Here is a 20,214-nt window from a genome sequence, read left to right on the forward strand (position 1 = left end):
TGTTCAAAATATTTACAGTGTAAATAAAAACTGTCTTGTAGACAGAGTGAGTAATTTGCACATTATTCAGGAATTTATGTTATTTTATTTGATTTTGATAGAACTTGGTGTATATATTATTTATTGCTGTTGCATGTGTAATGTATTGTATTAAACAGTAATTCTTTAAGAGGACCCTTGTTAGTTGTGATAACTCATGTCAAATTAATTTTGCTGAACTCTTGCATTTAAAAATATTTATAATTGATCTACAGAAGTACAGCCAAATTTATGCTTTTTAAAAGGTCTTCAGAGGGAAATATTCACGGCATTTTCTCATAGAAAATTACATGTACAGTGTCAAATTATCATGTTTATGAATTCAAATTATCATGTTTATATTTTTTTTATTTTCAGCTCCGGGAGTTTACACTTCAGGTATGATATATAGTAATGATAGGAGCAAATCTTTGTCTGAGTATTGGTATATCTCATTTTTTAAAAATTTCCCATAATTTATAAAGTTTATAAAAAAATATGTACTGGTATGCCAATTCACTATCAGTAACAGTAAAATATGTAAAGTATAAAAATAAAATGGGTGTTTATTCATTTAATCAACTACATGTATGTGTACACAAATGTACATTGCACACATAACACCAGGTCAAACCTGTAAGTGATATTTTTTAAGATTGCTTTGGTAAAAGAGGCAGTGGGGGGTGTACATTTCCCTTCTAAGCTTCTGAGAAGTACCTCCAAATTTAAAATTTTGAATAAAATAAAAGTACCTAATTGCTAAAAATAGTAAAAGTAATTGGCATACACGTATTAAAAATACATGTACCGTACATTGTTTGCAAAATTACAATGTAACTTCAGAAAATGTCTGGCTTAGACAAGTTTTGGATGTATTCAACTGTTATGGTTTGGTCTCAGCTGGTCTCACTATACTATGAAAACATAAATACCGACAAGTTTTTACGAAAAAACTAGTTAGTTTATGCTGGTAGTGGTATAGAAAAAAGCAGTTTTTCTTCTCTTTTTTTCAGCACAAACAGATCCCAATTCAGCCAGTGTCAATGTTCCAATCTTCAATGAGACATATTTATCTTCTATGAGCAATTCATCATCACAGGACTTTAAAAGAATTGCTCTCCCATTCTGCAATACTGTAAGTAATACAAATGCAATTTACAAACTTGAAGTCAAGGGGTGAAATTAACCACGGCCCAAAAAGAATGACTGTTGTACATTTTTCAAATAGATGAAAATTGCTAAAAAAATACATGCAGAAATTGCCTGCTGACATGAATGGCAGACAGACCTTTTTGTCCAAACTTGGTATCTACTTTGTACTTACCGTAAAACAAAATTTATTAATGAACAACTGTTAAATGTTCCAGTATCACTAATTATATATATATTGTACCTTATTAATGTATACAGTTGGGATAAAGTAACTTGTACACTTCCCGAAAGAAAACTCTAAAGAGTGAATGGCTAAGAAGTGTTGTAGTCAATTAGTGGGATAAATTATTGATCTTGTCCAGTTTTTGTGAACAGATGCAGACAAAGAAGTTTAGATTTTGCTTTATGAAAAATAGCACAATGATAAAGTTTTTAGGTTAAGCACTTGTGATGACTTTTATTGTTGTGCTACATGTAGTAATGTCTTTTATTCCAGATTGATGGATATTTCAAAACAAGTGAACTTGGTGATCGCTACAAAAGATGTGTGGTCAAAGAAATTACGTAAGTGCAAAGAGAAAGTTTGATGAGTTGATTTTAAATTTTTTTTATAAATTTTCATTATCTTTTACTGTAATTGAAAATTTTCTTATATATGCAGGTCATTTCATGTTAGTTTGGTTATAAACTGTTGCTGTGCAAATGTATTTCAAAACTGAGTATATAATAGAAATACATGTATGTATTGGTACATAATATTGGGTAACTAAGATTGTGGCATAATCAATTTTTTTTCATGACTCCATAACTGGATAGCATTTTATGTCATTCTTTAGCTGAAATACTTGGAAATAACCTACTTACTGCTCAAATCTATTTTCAGGGCCAGCACAAAGCCATATAAATGTGAATGTTCTGGCCTTATCAACACACAGGCTGGCAAATCTATTAATGTCAAGTTTGATCTTGGCTTTGTTGGCGATGTTTCCGACCAGGAAATATTGGCCATTATTCGAGAGAGAGCCAAAAAGATATTTAAAGATGGGTTTGAGCTGGTGTTCATCGATGATTTTCTGGTGAATGTTCAGTCAGCTAAACAACCTACAACTACACCAACGACTGATCTGGGAATTATAGGTAGGTTTGCAAAGGTGCCCAAAGAAGTTGTGATGAATGAATGAACAAGCCATGAAATATATGAGTCATGTTGTATAAATGTTTGGTGAGTTTAAAACACCATTAAAGTCATTCATTTTCCTCATTGAAAACTCCCATTCCTTGTGTAAAAAGTTATTTCATATCACATGAGATTGTGATTCCTTTTTAGAAGAGTTTATGTTCAGTAGTGTTGTCCAAATTATTCACAAGTGAAGTCAAGAAATCAATCTTGAAAAAAAATCCATGTTCTGAGTCAAAGTCTAGAAATAAAATATATACATGTTGCAAGTTCATGAAAAATATAGATAGCTGAATTAAGATGGACATTTAGACTTCATCAAAAATTGTACTTATTTGGTCAATTTACCTAACCTTAAACTTTAGCATATTTACATGTAGTTATATTTTAATGTTTTGTAGGACCTTAAACTATAATATTTCAGATTTGTACTTATTATTTTCTTTTGCATACTTAGATGCTACCCAGGGCAATCTATTTGTAAAGGTTTTCAACCTGACATGGGTGGAGGAACTTACTGATAATACCACTTATGACTTCCTTCGCCATGCAACTCCCTTCTGTGCTGATGTAAGTTGGTTTCATAAGCAATCTCAAAATGTATATACGTATTAAAAATGGGTAAAACTGGATTATATTTAAATTTTCTGCTTCTTAGCTTACTTGTTGTATTTCGAAGAAAGGGGTTAAAAATATTGGCTTAGAGTTTAAATACTGGGTCTAAGAGTCATAGTCACATTCTGTTTTCATAGGGCCATTTCATTCTGGTGAATGGAGACCAGAAGATCCTTCCAATTGAAATGCAATAATGGCCAATGGAATTTTCTAAATGGTCATCTTTTTTTTTCATCCATGGAACAAATAGCGTGTTCTGTTTTCTATTCAAGGAGTTTCCTGACATATTAATTTGAGGCTTTTAGTTTGATGAGCTAGCATTTAAAAATCCAGTTTCTATTTCCCATATATTTTTCAAAACTTGCATAGATTATTTTAGAAGTTTAATACTTGAAGTCAAATAAGAAAAAATAATTTTAAAATTTATTAAAATTGAACTTGTTACTAGAATAAAACATGTAAATAATGTAGCTTGAAAACACAATGGTTCATATAGTCAGGTTTCTGATGTAAACAGAAAGATGACATAATTTTAAAGGAACTGGGGGAATTCCCTGTCTCAATGTGATTCTGACAGTATATGAGTGCGGTTTAAAAATATACATGAAAAGTATACATGTGCATTTGGTACAACACAGCTGTATCTGACATCTTATATTAGTCAAATAAACAGTAATTGCAGAACAAAATTAATTGGGATGAAAATGATTTGGATGGTTTTGTAACTAGTTGAATTTATTTTTCAGTTGCACATGATATTTAACAATAGTATCCTCAAAGACCGATACATGGAATGTAAAGTGGTGGCATTTGGGTAAGATTTACCATCCCTTGTCTTGATGGGATAGTTTGTAAAGTTTTAGCCTGTGGCATTCCGTTAGTAATTGTGACCTTTCATCTAAATAGATATTTCCATCCATATAACATTTTGGTAATCACTTCTGTACTACTGTTACATGTAATTGTTTATCAGTCTAATTTTGTTAGATTTTTTTAATAGTTGGTCATATCACCCCTAAAATGTTTGTTTAAATATTTGATCAGAGTTTAAGACTTCTAAATTGTATCACTGTAAAATTTTGTAATAAAATATTAAGAGATGTTTACTTAGACGTTTGACTTTACTTAGGCATAGGTGTTTTACTTAGGCATTGATGTTTTACTTTACTTAGGCATCGATGTTTCACTTTACTTAGGCATAGATGTTTTACTTCACTTAGGCATAGATGTTTTACTTTACTTAGACATCGATGTTTCACTTTACTTAGGCATAGATGTTTCACTTTACTTAGGCATCAATGTTTTACTTTACTTTAGCATCGAAGTTTTACTTTACTTAGGCATAGATGTTTTACTTTACTTAGGCATAGATGTTTTACTTTACTTAGGCATGGATGTTTTACTTCACTTAGGCATCGATGTTTTACTTTACTTAGGCATAGATGTTTTACTTTACTTAGGCATGGATGTTTTACTTCACTTAGGCATGGATGTTTCACTTTACTTAGGCATAGATGTTTCACTTTACTTAGGCATCAATGTTTTACTTTACTTTAGCATCGAAGTTTTACTTTACTTAGGCATAGATGTTTTACTTTACTTAGGCATCGATGTTTTACTTTACTTAGGCATAGATGTTTTACTTTACTTAGGCATGGATGTTTTACTTCACTTAGGCATGGATGTTTCACTTTACTTAGGCATAGATGCTTCACGTTACCTAGGCATAGATGTTTTACTTCTTGTATTCTTTACTATTCTTTCAACAACTCCTATTTCCCCAACTCAAGGCAAACATTAATAACAATTCATCAATGGAAATTTATTTTGGTTTTCCATTAAGTAATATTTGTATTAATAAGTTTGTCCTTTTAAGTCCATTCATCAATTTGTTCTTCAAATTTATTTCAGTAAAGATCTTGTGAATGTTCACCTTATGTTCAAAGGTCAGTCAACACCCGGTATGAAGCAGCTTGTATTGGACATAATCAAAGACAAAGCTAGGAGAATAATAGCTAATGGCAATGAATACAGGATGATAGGAACCTTACTTATAGAACCAGTCAGTGCCTCATTAGATATAGTGAACATTACAATAGATTTAGGTTCAACATTACCACCTATACGACCTACACCTGTACCTGGTAAGCGTTAATGTTGTGAAAAGTTTATGCTTTAAACCAGAGGGGTAACAGCCCAAAATTGATTGTTACTGCAGAATGAGTAAAATATCATGTTTTTATCAGCTTTTTACAGAAATTGTAGGTACTGCATGCCATACTAACAAATTTTATTGGTACTGCTCTATCAGTACCAGCTGTACTAGGTGCTACGCCTCTGTAAACAAGTTGTGTAGCCTCTTATATTTTTTAAACTGGATTGGAGAAACGATTTTTAATGCATGTCTAATACTGAAGTGTTTTTGAGGATTATTTTTCCTTTTAATTACAGATAGGCAAATGTTGTTAGCAGAAGTTACAGTGTATTTATATAATCTGACATGGAACAATGCTTACTTAGATATGTCGCCTGGTTCAGCAGCTTCTAACCTAGCCTTTAGATTCTGTAAAGATGTAAGTAATTATATAGTTTCTTATTAAGCATGTTGAAATTTATTTAGTTATAATGCAAAAACTAAATTTTACTGTAGATGAATGTTTTAGTAAAATTTTGATGTTGTTTCACAAGTGCTGCAATAACTAGATTGATGTAAACTGTTATGGATGTAACTAGTCAGAAACTTATTTAAGGGTTTCAATACATTATTTCAGATGGAAAGGTTCCACCTTAGTTCAGTCACACCCTTAGTAGACAGAAATGCTTACAGAGGATGTAAAATGTTACAGTTTTTGTATGTATTGATTATCATCTAGATGTGTATAAAAATATTTAATATACTTTTTCATTTGTGTTGTGGATCAGATATAATATAGGATTGAACAGCTATTTTCGGTTTTTCATGCATGTATGAACGGATCTCGGAGCTCCTAAACTCAATGAACGGCCAAAGGCCATTCATGTAATGTTTTGGAATGGAGAGATCCGTTCATACCTGCATGAAGGACCGAAAATAGCTGTTCAATCCTTATCATTCTATCCGACAGTAAAATTTTCCCGCTGAGAGCCTCAGTCAGTTATATTGATACACTGTGTTTATGTTGACACTTCAATACACACGCGTTCCTATGCGCATGGGAGCACTGACGAATATTTACACATGATCGGCTGCACAATAACAGTGAAGGCGACATGGACGAAGTGATAGTTGGCATTGAAAAATAAGAGATGTAAACAATTCAATAGGAATATAATTATTAAGGAAATACAACAAGGAGGAAGGAAAATTACAAATTGTTTTCAAGGGTTCAGTCAGACTCAGTTATAAGTTTCTTACCCCGATCTGAAAATTAATCTTTGTAAACAAACTTGACCGGTAAAATCAATGTGCATGTTATAAACTATTCTTACGGCTACATGTATATTAGTTCAGTTCGTTGCCACACTCTTTCGAACTACCCGGCCGCCATATTGGTTTCAAGTTGACTGGTGTTCATGCATGTATGAATGATCTGGCAAAGTTCATGCATGTATGCACTTACTGGCAATGATGTTCAAAAACAGCTATTAGCATAAAGAATCTCATGATTAGAATTATATAACTATATCTAAACTTATTATGGTAATATTGCTTTTTCGACAAGGTGTTCTTTGAAGTAATATCAGGATTGGCTTTATATAAGGTCAATTTTTAAACAAAAGTTTTTTTTCTTGCTACAATAAACATAAGAAAATCAAAGCCAATATTGATACAGATTTGTTTGATAATGTGTTATCAGTGTTTTTAAAATACACTTTGTTCAAATGTTTTTTTAATGTTATTGTTGCCAGGCAACCAGATCCAGGAAAGAGCTACAGCAAAGCCAAGTTCGAGTTACAGTATTTATATCCATACACATTCACAGCCAACCAAGTTGTCTCCCTTATCAAAGGAAATGCCCCAGGGCCATTTATGAAAGATGACCTTGATGCTCAAGGTCAGAAATTAGGTACATGGCTTGTTGGAGATTTATTAGTGATTTTAGAAGGTGTTCAGACAGCTATTGATTTGACAACAGCAGTCACCATTATGCCAACAACAGCTAGACCGACACTCATAGGCAGCATTGTCACATCGACAGTATGGGTGGGAGGAGGTACACCTGTTTTGCCCTCACCATCAATTAGTGGAACTACTACAGTTTATGTATTGTATGGTAAGAGATTTATAACTTTTTATACTTAACTTTTAAATTTTTATTTTACAATTTTCTTCAAAAACAAATTATACTGCATGAGTGATGAAACTACTTTTTTGATGAAAGAAGTCCTGAAGTTGTAAACTAAATGTAAGAAATGAGAAATAAAATGTAATTCTGATGTTTTTTCAGTAAATTATGTTATCATATACATCAAAATGTGTATTCAGGTAAAAGTTATTATTAAATACTTTAACATATGAGCAGTGATGCTTTTGAATATTGGAACTGCACATAAGAAGCATGATTTATTGATAGTATGACACTTTATCTTCCTGATTGGTGTTGCATGAAATGATGCTCAATCAACTCTATTACAGATTCAACATTTGCCAATGTTTCTTATGGTTTATATGACTTCCAATGGAAGCCTGAACTTAGTGACAGAAATTCATATGAGTTTGGATATTATCAGAAAGAATTTTGTGAAGATGTAAGTACATGTATGATATATGTTTTTTATACGTTGCGTTGTATTAACATTGAAATGTAAATATATACTTTGCAATTAAAATTGAAGAACAATGCAAATGTCTCCACAAGTAGGGTTATAGTAGTTCTAATATAATAAGAAATTTTGCCTTATTGAGGAAATAAAATTTTGTAGGTTTATGGTTGGAAGTATTTAAAGTGTATTTTATTTACCAATTGTTTTGATCATTAAATTCATTGTTAAAACTTAATTTGATATCTTATTTTCAGATAAGAAAGTTTTTCGATGCTTCAAATCTCCAAGGTCATTTGAAGGAATGTATGATTGACACCTTCCAGTAAGTATTGGTAATACTGGTTGAGAAATTAATAATTAGGGCCCCTCCATGAAAAGTGGTGCTCGTCCTATAGTGATCATTGTGTCTGTCCATTGCAAACTTGTGTCAAGGCTGTAACCTTTTTTGTCTTTCTACATAGGCCTTTGATATTTTGCATGTAGGCAGGGGCTGCTCTGGCTTCCAAAATTCTGTCGCCAGAAAAATCGCCAGCAGCCACATTTGGTCGCCAATTTTCAGAAATTAGAGCCAAAGGGTGCAAACAAAAATTATATATATTTTTTTTAAATATGACAGTATTAAGTCCACTGATGAATTATCTTCGTCAATTTATCAAAATAACCATACATTTACCTAAGATTCATTTTTGATGCATGTATGAAGCAGGTTTTAAGCTCCAGTCTGTAACTTTTCATATGCAAAATAATAATGTACTACTCCAGAAACAGGTGTTTTATTTCTATCAAGGACTTTCTATTACTATTCTCATATACATGTAGTAACTGATTTTAAAATATGTTCACCTTTATCCTTTATTGTCTAATTTATCTTACAATATAATTTGATTTTTTTATGTTTTTAACAAACTTGATTCTTTTTTTCAAGTGATAAAATTTCTACCTTTTTGTAACATGGACCATTAATTGTGTCCCTGCTTAACTATCTTGATATCTGAATAGTATTTCCTAAATTAGATTTTGGGAATCCCCATTCTATTTGTTTACCGATTTTCCCGCCAAAAAAGTCACATGGCAAAAGTGTAATTAAATGTCATCCATTTTTTTATTACTTCTTCATTTCGAAGTGTTTAGGCACTGCCTGATGGGATAATCATTGTTAATTGGGTTAAATTTATTCTGCTATTAGGTAAGCCTGTTTCTGAATGTATCACATGGTTAAACAGGGCTGTGAAGCTTGTACATTTGTATGTAGCCACATGCACATGGCCGTAACTGTGTTTACCTTTGACCAGATGATGAGAGTTTTGATTGGCTCAATAATATATTTACATTTGATTTACACCTCCTATGAGAATATTGTCAGTCATGGTCATCTGGTCTAATTACCTTTAATTGCCTTCAGTGCTATATTGGTCGTGGTCAATTAACTGTGACCAGGTGTCAACACAATTTTTTAATAAGAGAGAATATCTGTTGCTGATAAACTTCCTGTCAATTTTAATTTACACAACCTAGGCACCAAGAAAATCGCCAACTGGCTATTTTTATTGCTAGATAAAATAAAAAATCGCAAATTGCGGCATTGGCGAAGCCCAGCGCGACCCCTGATGTAGGTAGATCACCTTAAATCGATGTGTTGCATGCTATAGATAGTGTCCTATGACCATGAACTTTGATCTCAAGGTCAAATTCCTGTTTCAGTGACAAACTCATGTATGGGCTATAACTTCCTCTTTTGATGTGGGCTTTTGATATTTAGCATGTGGGTAGATCACTTAAATCCATTTTGATATATTTGGTTTAATTGCTACCTCGGGCTCACAGAGATAGATTCCATCTCAATGATTTCTGCTTGGTACAGGTTTACTTCGTTGTAAATTTTAGTATGTTCACATTTTTAATAAATGTGACTTTCTGAATGATTTCAGGTAATTTATAGAGTTGACACAAATTTTTGACTTATATGTCACTGGTTATATGACATTTTTTGGCAATTTTTAACTGACCCTGTACTTTAATCCTTCACTATTTGATAAGGCATTCTTTGTTTCATCTACTTATCACCAATTTTCTTCCCATACACTTGAAATAGAATGGTGATTACTGGCATAGCACGATACTGACCCAAGTAATACCAATGGATACATGATGTAAGCATACGGATTCATATTTATGACTGTGATGGTATAATAACACAATTTTTAATTATTTGCAGAAAATTTCCAACTAACGTGAATTTCCACCTTGTTTTCGATACACCATATGGAAGTTATTTGAAGGATAATATGACCAACGTCTTCAAATATATTGCACCCCATGAATTGAAGGGTAACTTTGATCTGATCAAGGTTGGAAACCTGAAATTGATTTGGGATAGATACATAAATAACATTATTCCAACCAACTACACTATGCCAACCATTTCAGTGACTCCAACCAACCCACCATGGCCAACCTCTACACCAATCATACCATACTGTAAGTGTATACTTAAAGCATAATCAATATATTTATTTCAGAGTTTGTTTTGTTTTTTTTTTAAGTTTAGGTCTATTGTAGTTTCATCTAGAACATTTAATTAACATGCAGTCTTGATTTTATTGTGAGCTATGAAGCTACATGTATGCTAGTAATTCAGATGTTATTATCATACTTATTAGTCTTATTGTACTGGTATCATACTTTCTAGAAATAGTATTACATGTAATAATCAGATTCACAATCTGCAACAGAATTTGATTTAGATAATCTTCACATTTATCCTCATTCATTATATTTTTATTTAGATACTATTCCATTAAAATGGTTCTGACAATAGGATACATTTTTATTTAGATACTGTTCCATTCCAATTGTTCTGACAATAAGATTCATTTTTATTTAGATACTGTTCATTCCAATGGTTCTGACAATAGGATACATTTTTATTTAGATACGGTTCATTCCAATGGTTCTGACAATTAGATACATTTTTATTTAGATAATGTTCCATTCCTGTGGTTCTGACAATAAGATACATTATTATTTATATACTGTTCCATTTCAATGGTTCTGACAATAGCATACATTATTATTTCAGCTGCCACCAAACATGAGTATGAATGTCATCTGTACAACAAGTCATTACCACAGGAGTTCTCAGATCCATCCACTTATCTGTTCAATCAACAACAAATCAGACTGTGTAATGATGTGAGTAAATATATTGACAATATTGATGGTTAAGCCAATTTCAATTGATGTATTTTTTTACAATTGAGACATAATACTATATTAGAAATACAATTTAAGACACAAAACCTGGAATTTTTAATTAAGTAACATAGATCTTATATGATATTCGTTCATTAGAAATCAGATAATATACAAGACATACACTGATGTTCAGAAATTCAACTACTGTAAACCATGAAATTTTCAAAGCAGTTTTATTTTCACTATTTTTAGGGTAAGACCTGTAACACGAAAATTAAACTGTCCTAAATATTTTTTGACATGATTCGGGGAATGATCGTGAATTTAAAGCTGTGCAGAATTGATTGTTGGCAGAAATCGAAAAAAATAAACAGCCCAAAAATTTCCTGGTTTTCAGTAGTCAGTACTTATCAAAGATAAGTTAATGTGCATTGCCTTCTTAATTATATTTCTCTTTAAACAAAAAAAATCCATCCTTTTGTTCAAATTTTGTTAAAAAGTATACGTGAAATGAAAAAATTAGGTTTTAAGGTTTGATTAAAATATTTTTTGTTTCAGATTGAAAACTCAATGAATCAGAGTCAATTTAAAGTAGAGTATCTGAAATGTGAGCTAATGAATTTTGGGTAAGTTATACTTGAATATCATACAATTTATAAGAAGATTTGTATTAAATCAGATAAATTCAAATCTGTTTTGCATGTAATTAAAATGTTGGTTAGTTATAGTCAATTATTTCTAAAGACTAAAACAATTTAAACTAAACAATGGTTTAAACAGTGCTTTGACTTTGATTGTAGATTTTTAGTACCAAAGACCATCAAGTTTTCCACATACCATGCGGCAGCTTTAAGTCAGAACTATGCCCAGCTCATTTTAGAAGATATTCAGGGCAGAGCAGCCAAGGCCTACCTTGAGGGAGATAATTATTTCAAACTTGGTGATCTTTTATTGGGTATTGGTACTTGCAAGATTACAGTGAAAGCCAGCAACTTTACATACCATCATTCCTCTACGATTGGCCCAACACCAACTGCAACTACTGGTCCAACAACTTCCTATAGTAAGTACTGGGACTGAAATATTTTGGTGAACTATTGAAATATTAAGGTCATTGTGTTGAATAAGTGTATAAATTTAGGTACAAGAATGTACAGGTGTTTATAAAAATACAACTTTCCTAGAAATTTACTTTTTACTGCTATTGTTTCTTTTGCCATAAAATAATGAATTATGCCAGTACATGAATTCTTCTATTTTTTTTTCTTTAGCTTAAAGATTGATGTTGTAATCTTTTGATCATCAAGAATATTGGGCTGATATTAAGAAAACTAATCATCACAGTGACTCCATATTGAAATGCTGTAGGAAAGCCAATGAATAAAAGAAAAAATATTGTTTTATCTAACATAAGTCCTAAATATTTTTACAGAATTACTGGCAATGATTGGTTTTGCCCAACTTTCAAGCTTGACAACACAAATAGCAGGCAAACAATATTTAACTATGATTTATTTCTTACAGCTCTGGTTCCCTGTATGGCTAACCCCTGTGCTAATGGTGGCACATGTATGGGTAACAGTGTTGGTGGTTACATCTGTCAATGTCCTGTAGAGTTTACGGGGCCAACATGTAGAATAGGTAAATGCTTGTTTATATGTGTCATTCAATTGTATTTGTTCATATTGAACTATAGGTTGAGCATTTTTAAACATGTTTCTCTTCTTTTGATAGAGGCAGTTTAGGTTTTTTTGGTAAAGCTTTTATCAATATAGTGTAGATGAATGAAAATTTCTATATGAAAATTATTTGTGTCAACAGTGAACAGACATTCCAAACTATAAATTATTTTAATTAATCATAAACAAATGGGGCAAGTTTCTTTTCTTGCTTATTTTACTATTTCATATACAGTCAGTTTGGGAAATAAATACATTAATACCAATAAAATACAACTATGTATTAATGAGTACAGAAGTTTTTGTAGTTATTTTTTTTTAATTATGTTCATTTATTGCAGTTGAGTGTATTTTTTTTCACTAGGATTTAGCGACATGTGCATATGGATCAGGTCAACTATTCAGTCACAATTATTCTTCAGGCAATTTTTTGAACATTTTTTTTCACATTGGAATATCTTTCTATTTACACAATACACCAAGAATCTATCTAAAGTGCATAAACTCAAAAATTTGTATTTATAGATGTGGATGAGTGTTCTGTGAATATTTGCCAGAATGGTGGCACTTGCGTGAATACATTTGGTGGATATTATTGTAAATGTCCAATGGGATGGACAGGTGCCCACTGTGCTTTAGGTGAGTATATATATTGGTGATATACTGTTACAGGGATAAGGTATTCTTTAAATCCACTTTCACAGTATCAAATGTTTGGTAGCTATCTGTCCAGTAGATTGCCAGGCAACCATAATGTGATCTCTTTTTATGTTGAAGATGCTTTACCAAAAAGGTTTTGGGATATATAAAGTTGCATTTCTTAGTTGATGTTTCGGTATATTGCTAAAATGGTTTGGTTACTTTTTACATGCTATGTAGATTTTGAATAGCTTGTGAACAATTTTTATTTAAAAAATGCTTAAATTACCTTACATAATTTTTTTCTTGAAATTCCAAGGAAATAAATAAGTTTAAAACTAGCCATTTTTTTTAGATTATAATGAATGCCAGAATCCAAACCAATGTCTTTATGGTGGCACATGTGTAAACACACCAGGGTCATATATATGTATGTGTGTACAGGGCAGGTCTGGAACAAACTGTGAGCTTGGTGAGTGTGTAAACACCTGAGATTGTAATACATATATTATTTGCTGTTACTATGCATATTGGGATAAAATTTCAATTTACTTTCAACACTTTTGTACACATACACACTATACCTATTCTTGTTATATTGTCTTTTGAGTAAACAATGGAGTAAATAATGGAGTATGGAGTAAACAATCAAGTCATCCATAATTAATAGTTAAGTAGTAATCATGGGATGTAAATTAAGGATCTTCAAAACTACCCTGTCTGTATAATTATAAGATGGCAGATCAAACTTGACAATGTTAATATAGGGTGTGAATATTTTTTTCTTTGTAACTGTATTTAGAATAATAAATGTAGGATATTTGTTGTCATTTTATAATTATTTACTTTACTTTTAGATGTAAATGAATGTCTACAAATTGGAATCTGTCAAAATGAAGGAACTTGTGTGAACCGACCTGGGGATTTTTTCTGTTCATGTAGACCCGGCTGGACTGGAACACTCTGTGACATTGGTAAGTTAATTGATGCAAATGATAAGCACACACATATACATATTGCTTTGACTGAACAAGAGGTACCTCAATTACTTGATGCTGCACTGTTTCATTTTGAAGTGTAAATAGGGACCATTAATTACAAACCACTGTCAGTTAAATAGAATCAAAACCAAACATAACAATACATAGCCATTTACTCAAAGAGTAATCAAGGGAACCAAGGTTATAGCGGTAATCAAAGAGTGATCAAGGTTATAGCAGTAATCAAAGAGTAATCAAGGTTATAGCTGTAATCAAAGAGTAATCAAGGGAATTAAGGTTATAGCGGTAATCAAAAGAATGTAATCCATGGACAAAGACCAGACATGGAAAACAGACATACACAACAAAGAACATAAAGTATCTAAAATCATACATACAAAGTAACAAAAGCAAATGAGCAACTCAGACTCCACTAAAAACTGGGAGCATGGACCAGGTGCACTGGTAGGGTAAGCGTCCTCTGTTTTTCTAGAAACACCCACCGAGTTGCTCATAAAAAGTCAAGCCCGAGGTAGAAGAACGAGGTAAGGAAAACATTGACTATAATTATTATTAAATTGCTTAACTTTCTTTCCAGACCTAAATGAATGTATGGTGAATATTTGCCAGCATGGAGGTACTTGTAGAAATACTCTAGGATCATTTAATTGTCAGTGTCCTCCTGGGTGGTCGGGTACTTACTGTGAAAGAGGTGAGTTATATATAGAGTATCTTGTTGTATGCACTGAAAACATTCTAATGGATAAAATGTTAGCCTTCTAAATATGTTCAATATTTAAATGTTATAAAATATTATGAGTAATGAGTGAATTTTTCATATTGGAATCAATTACAATAATTATTGCACATCGTAGTGGTACAAATGTATTACAAAAAATCTTTTTCATACTTTTTCAAAAACAAATTTTAGTACTTCCACAGTCGAGACAGAAGGATCAAAATGGTCAAATAAAAAGTAAACTAGCATTTCAAGTCCAAACCAAAATCTGCTTCAATTTATTTTTCAGATGTAATGGAATGTGTGGAATTCCCAGGCATTTGTTACAATGGTGGCACATGTATCAATTTACAGGGAGGGTATGATTGTCGTTGTTTACAGGGCTGGATGGGACAAAACTGTACCACAGGTATGTCAAAGTTTAGATTCCTAGTTTCATATACTTCAGTGTCAGAATTTCAACTGCTATTTAAGACAAATACATTTACATGTATGTCTCTTTGAAAAAGTTAAAATGACATTTACTTAGAATAATTGGATTTTAATGAGAAATTTTGATTTTTTAAATCATAAACAAGACCAAAGTATCTTTTTTATTAAATTTCTATTCAAAGATTTAGATAAAATGTTAAAAAACCAATTGAGATATGCATTTGAAGATTTATCATTTTTTTCTTCTTATATTTCAGATGTAAAAGAGTGCTCTATCAAACCTTGCCTGAATGGAGGGGTGTGTAGAGAAATGTTGGGAGACTATGAATGCCAATGTCCTCCGGGTTATGAGGGAAAGAATTGTGGAATTGGTAAGGATAAAAAAAAACTCTATTGCCTCATTTTATCCCAGCAATGTAGGGACTTATAATAGCCTCATGATGGTCCACCCTTCCTATACTTAGGTATTTCATAATTGAATACAATTTGTTTTTATTTGTGCAAATTAATGAACTTGGTGTTTGTTCTAATTTATATCTCTAATCTGTAAAGTACTTTCTGTCATTTTCAGAAATAAATGAGTGTTTTGTGTATCCTAACATCTGTAATGGACATGGTAATTGTATCAATGTTGTGGGTTCCTACCAGTGTCTATGTAACCCTGGCTGGACAGGCTATAACTGTTCTGTTGGTAAGTTCAATGTTCAGGGGTTTTATATAAAAAAAAATTCTTCCAATCTTTCATTCACCTTTGTGATTAAATTGTAAAGTAAACTTACTTTAAGTGCATGATTTGGTGAATAAATCCTTGATCAAATAATAACAAATATTACAATTGGAAATTGGTGCCTCTCCACTTACATTTCAGCATATTGTTTAATGACTAAGTCATGATGAAGTGAGTGAGCTTTCTGTTGGTTGATATACATGTATCTTAAGGGAGCAAGTGCATGTTGTAAGAATTTAGATAAGAGTGTTTTTAATAAAGTGTTGTAAATTTTTATCTATAACCAATTTTATTTAACATATTTTTTACAAAGTCTCAAGGACATTGAAGAGAATACCTACTTAATTTTCAGATATACCAGACTGTTTGGTGAACCCATGTTTAAACAATGGAAGTTGTATTGACAAGCCAGGAAGTTATGAGTGTCGATGTCTACCTGGTTTTGAGGGAAAGCATTGTGGTGAAGGTTTGTTGTCTAAATTTTCAGATTTTTTTGCTAAAGATTATACAATGGAAGATAGCTTTTCTTCTACTACTATATACACCTACCTTCATTACTTTAATGATGTGTTAGTTACCTTGTCTGACACTGAAACTAACATTAACTTTATACACCTATCTTCATTACCTTGATGATTATGTTAGTTATCTTGTCTGACACTGAAACTAACATTGACTTTCTACACCTACCTTCATTACCTTGATGATTATGTTAGTTATCTTGTCTGACACTGAAACTAACATTGACTTTCTACACCTACCTTCATTACCTTGATGATTATGTTAGTTATCTTGTCTGACACTGAAACTAACATTGACTTTCTACACCTACCTTCATTACCTTGATGATTATGTTAGTTACCTTTGTCTGACACTGAAACTAACATTGACTTTCTACACCTACCTTCATTACCTTGATGATTATGTTAGTTACCTTTGTCTGACACTGAAACTAACATTGACTTTCTACACCTACCTTCATTACCTTGATGATTATGTTAGTTATCTTGTCTGACACTGAAACTAACATTGACTTTCTACACCTACCTTCATTACCTTGATGATTATGTTAGTTACCTTTGTCTGACACTGAAACTAACATTGACTTTCTACACCTACCTTCATTACCTTGATGATTATGTTAGTTATCTTGTCTGACACTGAAACTAACACTGACTTTCTACACCTACCTTCATTACCTTGATGATTATGTTAGTTATCTTGTCTGACACTTAAACTAACATTGACTTTCTACACCTACCTTCATTACCTTGATGATTATGTTAGTTACCTTTGTCTGACACTGAAACTAACATTGACTTTCTACACCTACCTTCATTACCTTGATGATTATGTTAGTTATCTTGTCTGACACTTAAACTAACATTAACTTTATACACCTATCTTCATTACCTTGATGATTATGTTAGTTACCTTTGTCTGACACTGAAACTAACATTGACTTTTTTCGAGAAGAAATGCCTGTTTTGTATGAATTGAAACTTATCTCAAATAGTCTTACAAAGTTATGTTTACAATATGGAATATTATGTATATAAAAATACGAATTATATAAATTTCAAATTTCGATATACTGTACATGCATTTCAAGGAGTAACCTCTCATCAGCAGCATTAAAATCAAATATATAGGAAGATCTAAATCCAAAAATAAATTGTATACAAGAAGTACTCAGAACCAAAACTATTAAAATAAGAAGCCAAATCTATCAATTAGACATAGTGATTTTAGATATTTTGAAATTTATAATACTGCAAATTTTGATAAATAGGATAAATAGTCTGATGTAATAATCTGATATAAATCTGAGATAGTACACTATAGATTTGTACATTTGAACCCCTATTGACGAGATATTATTTATAAAAAAAACCCTTTACAAATGTTTTGTCTTTGTTGATTTTCAGATAAGAAAGAATGTGCAACTGCTCCTTGTCAAAATGGTGCCACATGTTATGAAACCCTGGGATCCTATTATTGTACCTGTACCCCTGGATTTACTGGACCCCAATGTACTGTTGGTAAGTTTATATAGGGGACCAGAAAAATACATGGTTTGTATAAATAAATATTATGAGACTAAAGGCTTTATTAATAGAAAACTGGCAGGCTAAGTTCTGGTAAAATTAAATTTTTACTGGGGTTGAAAAAAATATTAATTTGAAAAATATTTTAGGCTACAGAAAATGTTGATAGCTGATATTGGTATTTTTTGCTTAAATGAGTTAACTTCACTTGTCAACTTGTCCTTCAGTAATAATTTTATTATGATACTGACCATTACAGTACAATGTGTTTTATGCTCGAATTGAGTATTTATTTGTATTTTTTCAGATCCAGATGAGTGTTTGATTAACAATCCATGTCTGAATGGTGCTTCTTGTACCAATACTGTAGGCAGTTACTACTGTACCTGTCTTCCTGGCTGGGGAGGCATTCACTGTGGAACCAGTAAGTATTAATACCAATTCCATAGGTCATTACTACTGTACCTGTCCTCCTGGCTGGGGAGGCATTCACTGTGGAACCAGTAAGTATTAATACCAATTCCATAGGTCATTACTACTGTACCTCTCCTCCTAGCTGGGGAGGCATTCACTGTGGAACCAGTAAGTATTAGTACCAATGCCATAGGTCATTACTACTGTACCTCTCCTCCTAGCTGGGGAGGCATTCACTGTGGAACCAGTAAGTATTAGTACCAATGCCATAGGTCATTACTACTGTACCTCTCCTCCTAGCTGGGGAGGCATTCACTGTGGAACCAGTAAGTATTAGTACCAATTCCATAGGTCATTACTACTGTACCTTTTCTCCTGACTTGGGATAGGGGGCACTCACCATGGGACCTGTAATTTTTATTTGATAAAAAAAAGAAATATCACTAGATTCTGTGACATACTTAAAAATTCTGTAGATCTGAGAATACTGTCAATTAAATGGATGTTTATCATTTTCATAAAATTTAATCAGGACTCTAATGAAGTTGGAATGATATTATTCTTTACATTGGTTGTCCTTTACAATTTATCTTTCTGTTTTAGTCCATCACTAACATGACATACCATTTCCGTGTTAATTTGCTATTGTTAACTAAAATGTTTTGTTGTATATTACAGCTACGTCACTGTGTGCAGAGAGAATGCCATGTCAGAATGGTGCCAGCTGTACAGATTTAATTGGGTCCTATCAGTGTTCTTGTTTGCCTGGGTGGACAGGAATTAACTGTCAAATTGGTTAGTTGTTTTCATTTTGTTAAACTTGAATTAAATATTGTTATGCTATGATCATCTTCAGGCAGGATAGATTTGACAGTCGTTTCTCTATTTTTTTTTATTTATTTGGGTGCTGTTTTAAGTATTTTCTTCCTACACATAAACTATTTTTTTGCATTGAATATGCTTTGTGTTTTCCTAAGATATTGTTTTTTATAATTGTTATGTTAAAAGATTTACAAAGGAGAACATGCAAACTGATGACTTAATATTCTAATTATGATAGATATGCAACTGTTTTTGTGAACAGGCTTTTAAAGAGAAACAAAATCCTCATTGTCTTGGGGAAAGCACATAATTTGGGCGACTTATTTAGATGCTGTTTACTGTAGTTTGTATAATCATATTGTATTTGCATCAACATGATACAAAATAGATAAGACACAAGTGAAACAGAATTCTTCCCTTTTAATGCTTATAGTCTTAATAACGTTAGTTTTTCATTTTAGATGAAAACGAGTGTATCACCAACATCTGTGGTATGAATTCTACCTGTGTTAACACCCTGGGTAGTTTTGTCTGTAGTTGTCCAAATGGTCTGACTGGTCCATTATGTGGTATAGGTAAGTATATTTCAAAAGCAATAAAGCACACTTCTGACAGTATATTATTATTATCAAAATATAAAAGCTAGTTATGTATGCAGAAATAGTTATTGTTAATTACATGTGCATGTAGTCATTTCAATTGTTTCATATGAGTTTTTTCTCTCTTTTAAATTTTATGAAGAAATATATATTTAATGAAAAAGAAATTAAAACATTAATGTTCACATATGTGAAAATATGAAGAATATATACATACAGCTATGTTTGAGGCATA

The 20,214-nt window shown here is 31.8% G+C and overlaps 1 protein-coding gene across 1 annotated transcript in view; it reads left to right on the forward strand.

Moving 5' to 3' along the window:
* The window catches only part of LOC148625134 (uncharacterized), a 68,138-nt gene that overhangs the window by 2,647 nt on the left and 45,277 nt on the right, over positions 1–20,214 (forward strand). Inside the window, exons 2-30 of the mRNA XM_088568442.1 lie at positions 397–417; positions 1,032–1,153; positions 1,667–1,734; positions 2,054–2,307; positions 2,805–2,917; positions 3,709–3,776; positions 4,874–5,106; positions 5,414–5,535; positions 5,734–5,813; positions 6,851–7,215; positions 7,578–7,690; positions 7,960–8,027; positions 9,921–10,183; positions 10,785–10,897; positions 11,459–11,526; positions 11,701–11,963; positions 12,425–12,541; positions 13,105–13,218; positions 13,574–13,690; positions 14,076–14,192; positions 14,797–14,910; positions 15,227–15,346; positions 15,627–15,740; positions 15,941–16,060; positions 16,449–16,562; positions 18,025–18,138; positions 18,452–18,568; positions 19,237–19,353; positions 19,842–19,955. Of these exons, the coding sequence (XP_088424568.1) occupies positions 1,097–1,153; positions 1,667–1,734; positions 2,054–2,307; positions 2,805–2,917; positions 3,709–3,776; positions 4,874–5,106; positions 5,414–5,535; positions 5,734–5,813; positions 6,851–7,215; positions 7,578–7,690; positions 7,960–8,027; positions 9,921–10,183; positions 10,785–10,897; positions 11,459–11,526; positions 11,701–11,963; positions 12,425–12,541; positions 13,105–13,218; positions 13,574–13,690; positions 14,076–14,192; positions 14,797–14,910; positions 15,227–15,346; positions 15,627–15,740; positions 15,941–16,060; positions 16,449–16,562; positions 18,025–18,138; positions 18,452–18,568; positions 19,237–19,353; positions 19,842–19,955 (3,757 nt within the window). The 5' untranslated portion in view covers positions 397–417; positions 1,032–1,096. The remainder of the gene's footprint in view (positions 1–396; positions 418–1,031; positions 1,154–1,666; positions 1,735–2,053; positions 2,308–2,804; positions 2,918–3,708; positions 3,777–4,873; positions 5,107–5,413; positions 5,536–5,733; positions 5,814–6,850; positions 7,216–7,577; positions 7,691–7,959; positions 8,028–9,920; positions 10,184–10,784; positions 10,898–11,458; positions 11,527–11,700; positions 11,964–12,424; positions 12,542–13,104; positions 13,219–13,573; positions 13,691–14,075; positions 14,193–14,796; positions 14,911–15,226; positions 15,347–15,626; positions 15,741–15,940; positions 16,061–16,448; positions 16,563–18,024; positions 18,139–18,451; positions 18,569–19,236; positions 19,354–19,841; positions 19,956–20,214) is intronic.

The sequence above is a fragment of the Perna viridis genome, chromosome 2 (genome assembly GCF_037379345.1).
Source record: "Perna viridis isolate PV_CMFRI_1.1 ecotype Kerala chromosome 2, ASM3737934v1, whole genome shotgun sequence".
Taxonomy (NCBI): domain Eukaryota; kingdom Metazoa; phylum Mollusca; class Bivalvia; order Mytilida; family Mytilidae; genus Perna; species Perna viridis.